Source organism: Tamandua tetradactyla, chromosome 6, assembly GCF_023851605.1.
Source record: "Tamandua tetradactyla isolate mTamTet1 chromosome 6, mTamTet1.pri, whole genome shotgun sequence".
In the NCBI taxonomy this organism is placed as follows: domain Eukaryota; kingdom Metazoa; phylum Chordata; class Mammalia; order Pilosa; family Myrmecophagidae; genus Tamandua; species Tamandua tetradactyla.
In genome coordinates, this window is record NC_135332.1 from 73,747,889 (window position 1) to 73,756,473 (window position 8,585).

The 8,585-nt window shown below is 57.4% G+C and overlaps 1 protein-coding gene across 1 annotated transcript; it reads right to left on the reverse strand.

Annotated features, from left to right (window-relative positions):
• Positions 1-5,003: 5,003 nt before the first annotated feature.
• On the reverse strand, positions 5,004-7,847 carry ACTG1 (actin gamma 1). The gene is made up of 6 exons (XM_077166204.1): positions 7,713-7,847; positions 7,229-7,357; positions 6,894-7,133; positions 6,177-6,615; positions 5,914-6,095; positions 5,004-5,827 (listed from the first exon to the last, which is right to left on the reverse strand). Exons 2-6 carry the CDS (start codon positions 7,349-7,351, stop codon positions 5,684-5,686), a joined length of 1,128 nt encoding a protein of 375 aa, XP_077022319.1. The 5' UTR covers positions 7,352-7,357; positions 7,713-7,847; the 3' UTR covers positions 5,004-5,683.
• Positions 7,848-8,585: the final 738 nt, after the last annotated feature.

Below are 8,585 nucleotides of genomic sequence, written 5' to 3' on the forward strand. Positions count from 1 at the left end.
TGATACTGTGTCAAACTTTAGGGACACCCAAATCAATAGGCCAAGCCCTTGATCATGAGTCTCACTCTTGTGAAGTTTATAGTACGTAGCGGAGAAGCTTAGCCTACCTATAGGCATGCCTAAGAGTTACTTCTGGAGGACCTTTGTTGTGCTCAGATGTGGCCTCAGTCTCTCTAAGTCCAACTCTGCAAGTGAAATCACTGCCCTCCCCCCTACGTGGGACATGACATCCAGGGGTGAAGGTTTCCCTGGTGACGTGGGAGAGGACTCCCAGGGATGAATCCAGCCCTGGCACCGTGGGACCAACAATTCCATCCTGACCAAAAGGGGGAAAGTAGTGTAACTATTAAAGTATTAGTGGCAGAAAATACAATTGAGAGGCTACTCTGGAGGTCACTCTTACTACACAAGCTTCAGTTAGACATTACTACCTATCATAACTTGCCAAACCCCAACCAAAATCATTCCAGCCAATCCTAAAGAACACCTAGGGCAATACGTAAGATTCTGCAAAGTTTCCATGCACTAGAGTAACTTTCCAGAAACCTACAACCTCCAGATGGGTCCCTGGACCAGATAAATCCTGAAACATAAGGGCCCAGCCTCTCCAGAACATCAGATAATTCCATCTCCCTACCCCATATTATTAATAGCCCCTTCCAACATGAAAATGTTAGAATAGCCATAGCCCAAATACCCCTAAAGAGAGGCAAAAGATCAAAAGTGATGGTGGAGCTATACAGAGAAGATAGGATTTAACAAATGAATATGAATGCTGAATCATTAAATTGATATTTCTTTTAGTCTCCAGTATCTTGGAGCAGCTACAAGTAAAAACCTAAAATTGTGAAATTGTAACCCATGGCAAACTCCGGACTCTGTTCTACGACTAATTATGGTGCTGTACTTTGAAATTTATTGCTTTTTGTATATATGTTATTTTTCACAAAAAAAGTCGATTGTGATGATAAAAAATATTAATTCCCTTTAACCTTGTATATTCTGGGGCAGCTAGACGGAAAAACCCGGGAGGATGGTATGGTAGCCCATGACAAACTCTGGGATCTGTCCTGTAACTACTTGTTGAAGAGTACTTTGAAAGCTACTGCTTTTTTCTTTCTTTGCTTTGTATATATGTGATACTATACAATAAAAAAAGTTAAAAGAAAAAAAAAGAGGAAAAAGAAAGGGCAGGGAGGGAAGAAGAAAAATATAGAAATCTATTTTTAACCCAGGATTGCACACTGAATATTCCATGTGGTTTATCTTTTCTTTTTTAAAGCATGGGGTGGGGAGGTAATTACCAAAATGCTAACGCATTTTTCTCTTGGTGGTTGTGGAGATCTTTCCTCCTTTATGTTTGTGTTTTCCAAATATTCTATTTTTGTAATCAGATGTAATAGCTCTCTTTTTCTTTTTCAATAAAAAATGCATGTTTTCAACTCGGCCAAGGACCGTCCTGCACCATCGTGCTGTCTGTCCCCAATGTGTGCAAAGGGGCAAAAAGCTGCGGCCACGTGGGACCTCCTTGCCCGTGGTGGGAGGGACACCGTTGGGAGCCATGCAGGCGGCACTCCCAGGCCGGGGACACCCCATTCTGCTGTCCTGGACCCTGCCCCCCACAGAGGGTCCCGCTGGTCCCCCAGGCCGAGAGCAGGTCAGAAGACAAAGCGCATTTTGGGGCCAGCCCACCCAGCTTGGGGTCAGCTGCAGGTCCAGGCCACTCCCCACGTTGCCACCCCTCTGGCCACAGAAGTGGGTGGGGCCCCAAAGCAGGGCCAGGACCCCAAAGCAGGGCCAGAATGGATGGTGATGGAGGAGGGGTGGCGAGTGGATGTGATGCTGGGGCCCAATGGTTGGGGGGTTGGACGGGGTCCCTGAGCCCTGCCTAGGGGAAAAGCTGGGAGCAGGGAGGCCCTCTCCAGCTCACAGGTCAATGCCCACTTCTGCTCTGGGGAAACTGAGTCACAGGAGTGGGCGGGGAGGGGGCCATGACACCTGACGCCAGAATCCTTCTGACTAGACCAGCACTCAGGCCACCTTGGGGCTCCCCGTGGCTCACGACCAAAGGGACCTGGGTGCTAGGCCAGCCTTGCCTTGCTCTCGATGCTTTGTGGAAAAGCGCGCATGGGGGCAGTTCTGTTTTAGGAATGTGTCGTGCGACTTTTGGAGAACAGGAGGTCGAGTCCCAGCCACATCCGATGTGGTGGGTCCGTCACAGTTTGCAAAGCAGCTCCCCCTCGGTCCTGCAAGCCGGACGGCCGGGGTGGCAGTGCCAAGAGCGCCTGTTTCCTAAGAAACAGGGACATGCTTGGCAGAGACATGATCGGTTGTTTGCCTGAAATTCAAATGTAACTGGGGATCCATTTGAAACGGGCAAAGGATGTGCACAGACGTTTCTGCAAGAAGTTGCACGCACAGCCGACAGGCAAATGAGAAGAAGCTCAAACGTCGTTAGCTGCCAGGGAAATGCAAACTAGAGCACGAGAGACCACTTCACAGTCCCCTGCGTGGCTGAGAGCCAAAAGACGGATTGGAAGTGTGGGTGGGGGCTGCTGGTGGGGGTGTAGGCTGCTGCAGCCTCTGGGGAGGACAGGTTGGCAGGTCCTGCATCCGTTAGAAGTGGAGTTTCCACCTGACCCAGCAATTCCATTCCTCCTTGCAAACCCCAAAGAACTGAAAACATGCACCCCACGCAGAAACTTGGACACGTCCCCCAGATGGAAACAACACAAATTCCATCAACAGAGGAATGCATCAAGATTTAGTACGGGTTATGCCCACACAAGGGAATATTAGATGGCCATAAAAATTAATGACATTGGGGTGGGCCACGGTGGCTCAGCAGGCAGAGTTCTCCCCTGGCATGGCAGAGACCTGGGTTCGATTCCCGGTGCCTGCCCATGCCAAAAAAAAAATGAATGACATTGAAATATAGAATGGAAGCTTTGTTACTGTTGTTAAGTTTCTTGAACTTGAGAACCGCACTTCATGTGTCACGTGAGTGAATATCCTTGTTCACATAAAATGTATGTGGAAGTATTAAGTAAAACGACCTGTTCCCAAATGTCCAGAAGATAGGATGATGTGACAACGGTGGCAAAATGTTCAAATTGGTGGATCTGGGTATCTGAGCTGGGGGTAGGTTGGAGGTCTCTGACATGAGGGTAGTAAGGGCCTGAGAGTCCAAGGCTGCGGGCGTCTGTTCGAGGTGATGGAAATGTCTGCAGCTGCCAGTGGCGGCTGCAGCTCTGTGGACAGGCTAAAAGCCACTCTTACCCTCTGGAGGGTCAGTTGTTTGGTACGTGAATTACACCATACAGTAAAGCTGGTAGAACATTTTTTTTTTTTTTTTTTTGTAAACTGGGCATCCTGCACTTTTATTTGTTGGGTCCCGCATCCCCCTGCTCTCCCCACCCCACCCCCCACCCCCTCCATCCCGCACATCCCAGAAGGCCTTCTTTGCCACGATTCCATTTCGTGGTCATCACCCTGAATGAATGTGTTTGCAGCACTTTGTGATTCTCAGCCCATGTTCACACGTTTTGTCCCAGTACATCCTCACCTCCAGGAGACCTGTGGGCACAGCGAAGTGGGGGGTGCTTGTTGCTGCTCCATCCCCTTCCCTGCTGTGGGCTCCCACACCCCGCCAGACCCTTCCCAGCCTGGGCCCCCATCCCGGAGCTCACCCCATGTGCCACGTGCTAGGCCAAGCTTAGGGGCCAGTGGCCTCCCTCCCCTGGGGGCCTACACAGGACTCCAGGTAGGGAATTCCAGCAAAGGGCAGTGAAGTAGGCTGAGTGATGGTCCCAAATCTGGGAAGGTGAGCCCATCCTGGTTGATCCAAGTAGGTCCTAAAATCCAGCGGCACCGGTCCCCGTAGGAGAAGCGCAGAGAGAAGGGCAAAAGAGGGGGCCACGGAAAGGGGAGGCAGACAAACCCCCAGCCTCACCCGGCTGCCCCAACTGCAGGGACAGACCCCACATTCTGTCCTAGTTTCAGTTCTGCTCCCTGAATTCTGAGCTGGAGCATCGAGACTCACTGTCCTTGAGTCTTTTTGCATTATAAGGAGCCTCCCCGGTGACAGGCAGGTGCTGGGGAGACCCTAGTGAGCAGGCACGTCCTGGGACAGCGTGCAGAGCTGCCAGTGCCATGGGTGGGAAATGCAGCACTGAGAGGGTGGGACAAGCCAGAACACAGGCAGGCAGCCTCAGGCACCAGGCTGGATTAGGCTGCAAAGGCCACCCCCCCACCTCGCAGCTCTACAAGGATTTCTTTCTGGCTGGTGCTACTTGTCCAGCTTGTTCTGTTTCCTTTCTGCCCCATGAAAGACCTTGCTAGTCCCCGACTCTATGCGCACTCCTGCCTAAGGCAAGATTCCCCATCACAGGTCTCTGAGGCCACCCCTGCCTCCAGTCCAGGTATGTGTCCCTAGGAAATCTGCTTCCAGGCCACAGGAACAGCTCCTGACTGCTGGTTTCAGAAATTCTCCCAGATTCAATCTAGTCCAAGAACCTCCCCGACCCAACCGGTTCAAGTTGGACACAGCTGTGAAAATCCGCTGTTAACGAATCCTCACCTGCTGTCACTTGGGCATCAAAGAAAACTAAGTGAAACCTAGAACAGTTGTGGAAGAGCCAAGGCCTGGCCACCTTTACGTGCCACTTCTGAACTGGGCAGACCGCCAGAATTTCCATAGCTGACACTCTCGGATTAAGGTAGGTGAAGTGCAGTCTGCTGGAAGCGGGGATGTATCAAGTGTGATGTAGGCGGTACTACTTGGAGGAAAGAGATCTGGGGGCCAGCAATGCAGGGATAGTGGGCTGCCACATACAGGTGGTCTAAGGGGTTCCCCCAAAACCAGGCCCACCCAATGAGACCTTCTTCCTATACACTCAGCTCCTAGCTTGGGAGAAACTAAATCGGTGCTTCTTCAGAAATGGAGTTTACCGGGCAGCTTCCAAGACCCCTGCCCCCATCCCCCCACGACAGGAGCCAATGGCCTCTTTACTGCAGCACTTTTATTTTTCTTTACACGACAACGTGTTGCTGGGGCCTAATGTTCTCACATGACAGTAGAAAACCAAACTTTGTTGTCATCTCTCAAAGATTTGAGAATTGAGTACAAAAAACCTTACATAAATTAAAGGATGAATAAATTTACAGGTGTAAATGCAAACCGTTTTCCACCTCAGGGCAAGTAGCGAGCCGCGGTGTTCCGGAGGGAAAACATCAGGAAAGAAAGGAGATTGGGCCCCAAGGCTCGGGGCGCTCCCCACCTGTCGGACCAGCAAGGCGGAGCGAGCACCCGGCAGAGCGCTCGCGGAACCCGGAGAAACCCCGGCATAGCCGCGGCTCCCGCGCCAACAGCCTGCGTGGGCCGGAGACAGCCCCCGCACTTCTCCACACCTCACCCGGGTCACGGAGTGCCCGAGCCATGACGGTGGGGGTTTAAATCAAAGATATGTACAGGGTATTAAAACATATACCAAGGAAACAGTTAACTTCGAATACAAGATCAAGATCAGCAACAAGTTCTACGCTCCAGTGCTGACGGGACAGGCTTCCAAGACGAGTTTCTCTCCGAAGGCTTATTCCAGTTTCGCGAGACTGGCACAAGGCGCGTCCGGGCCGCCGCGTACCGCACGGGCTCCCGCAGCGACCCCGGCCCAGCGCAGTCCGTCTAGAAGCACTTGCGGTGCACGATGGAGGGGCCCGATTCGTCGTACTCCTGCTTGCTGATCCACATCTGCTGGAAGGTGGACAGCGAGGCCAGGATGGAGCCGCCGATCCACACCGAGTACTTGCGCTCCGGGGGCGCGATGATCTGAAAAAGAAATAGAGGGCCTCAGTGGACCCGAGGCCACCTCCCAGCTGGGGGGAAGGGGGAGCGGGGGCGGGACCGGAACCCACCTTGATCTTCATGGTGCTGGGTGCCAGCGCCGTGATCTCCTTCTGCATTCTGTCGGCAATGCCGGGGTACATGGTGGTGCCCCCCGACAGCACCGTGTTGGCATATAGGTCTTTACGGATATCCACGTCGCACTTCATGATGGAGTTGAAAGTGGTCTCGTGGATGCCGCAGGACTCCATGCCTATGAGACAGACCACGCCCCCTCAGCGCCCGCAAGGCCCCGGGGCGGGGGTTGGGGAGTAAGGAGGTCCCCGGCACCTACCCAGGAAGGAAGGCTGGAAGAGGGCCTCGGGGCAGCGGAAGCGCTCGTTGCCGATGGTGATGACCTGGCCGTCGGGCAGCTCGTAGCTCTTCTCCAGCGAAGAGGACGAGGCAGCCGTGGCCATCTCCTGCTCGAAGTCCAGGGCCACGTAGCAGAGCTTCTCCTTGATGTCGCGCACAATCTCGCGCTCGGCCGTGGTGGTGAAGCTGTAGCCGCGTTCGGTGAGGATCTTCATGAGGTAGTCAGTCAGGTCCCGGCCGGCCAGGTCCAGACGCAGGATGGCGTGGGGCAGCGCGTAGCCCTCGTAGATGGGCACGGTGTGCGTGACGCCGTCGCCGGAGTCCATGACGATGCCCGTGGTGCGGCCGGACGCGTACAGCGACAGCACGGCCTGGATGGCCACATACATGGCAGGGGTGTTGAAGGTCTCGAACATGATCTGCGAAAAAAAAGGGGCGCTCAGGCGGGGCCAGGGCCGCCACCCCCCATGCTCACACGCGGGCCAGCATGCCACCCAGGGGAGTGGAGGGGAAGGGAGAGAAACGCAGGCAGAACACACACGAGAAACCTTGAGGCTTCAGGGAGGGAAGGCCAGGAGAGGAACAGGGTCCTGGAAATACCGAAAGAGACACTTGAATTTCAGAACGAGAAAAAAAAATAAAGAACAGAAAAAATAGTGCGGGAGGCAGGGGCGGGGTCCGAGCACCCAGCGCGCACCTGCGTCATTTTCTCTCTATTGGCCTTAGGGTTCAGGGGCGCCTCGGTCAGCAGCACGGGGTGCTCCTCGGGGGCGACACGCAGCTCATTGTAGAAGGTGTGGTGCCAAATCTTCTCCATGTCGTCCCAGTTGGTGACGATGCCGTGCTCGATGGGGTACTTTAGCGTCAGGATGCCCCTCTTGCTCTGGGCCTCGTCGCCCACGTACGAGTCCTTCTGGCCCATGCCCACCATCACGCCCTGCGAGGACACTGCGCGTCAGGCCCCCGCCGCCCCCCCCCTTCCGCCCGGCGCCGCGAGTGGAAACCGCGCCGACCCTGGCGCCTTGCGCTCACCTGGTGTCGGGGGCGCCCCACGATGGAGGGGAACACGGCGCGGGGCGCGTCGTCCCCGGCGAAGCCGGCCTTGCACATGCCGGAGCCATTATCGATGACGAGCGCGGCGATCTCCTCTTCCATAGCGCTCTGCGGGGCGGGGCGGGGCGGCCGAGTCAGCGACCCCTCCAGGATCGAGCGCTTGGCGGGACCCCCAAACCCCCAATCCAAGCTCGGTAACCGCCTGGACGCTGTACGTGACCCCCACCCTAGGCGTTCGGTAGGGGACCCCGCCCCGCGCCACAGCGCCGCCCTCGAAAACCCCCCACCCAAGGCGCAGCGCTCACTCTGCGGGAAGCACAGCACGGGCTGCCGACTCGGGCCCGACCCGCCAGCCGCCCCTTCTCCCCAGACCCACGCCAGCCCTCTCCGCCGAGAACGAGGGTCGGCCGAGGGGTGCCGGAAGACCGCGGGGCGGGGCCGAAACGCGCAAGCCGGGCCTTACCTGAAACGGGCGGCCGCGGCGCGGTGGAGCGGAAGGAGCAACGGCGAGAACACAGAGCGGGGCCGGCGGCGGCGAGTGAGACCGAGCGCGGCCTCCCCCGCCGCTATTTAAGCGGCAACGGGGCGCGCGCGTGGACCGGCGGCGCGCGCGGCCCAGAACATGTCCTTATATGGCGATCTTGCCGAAACCCGAATGCTCATTGGCCCGCCCGCCTGGGGCACGTGGGAACCCGCGCGCGGGCCCGCCCCCCGCGCGCTCCGCCTCCCAACGGCCCCGCCCGCGCCGCCCGCGCCGCCCCCGCCGCGCCGGGACCCCGCAGGGGCAGGGCCGGGGACGCGAGGCGCGGGGATTCGGGTACCGCAAGATAGGGGACATCGCCTGGGGTGTACGGTAGGGCCTGGGACTGACCGGCCCGGCCCCGCCCCGGGACTGCCGCGCCGTGGGGGAGGGGCCCGGCTGCGCCCCGAAACTGCCGGGTTGGGCGCGGAGCCTGCCCAAGCCGGGGTGTGCCACCCTCACCCCCACCCCGGCCCGGCTGGGGGCTTTGCTTTCCGGACACCTCCCGCGGAGCCGCTTCTCGAGCTCGGCTGAGAGTCGGGGCCGCCAAGGGCGCTTCCCAGGCCGGACTGGGGGAGGGGACTGGGCGGTGGTCCCAGTCGGCCGCCCGCGCGCACAACCCGGGCCCGACGCGCTGAAGGGTGCGGCTCTGCGCCGTGCCCAGGTCCCTTCGTGGGAAAGCGGAGAGCGCCCGGCCCGGGCCACCCAGAGGCGCCGACCCTGAGATCCTTTGTCACCCAGCTCTGCACCGCTGCCTTGCAGGCCCGATGGCCCCCGGGGGTGGGCGCCGCGCTGGATTTGGGGCCAGCTCACCCC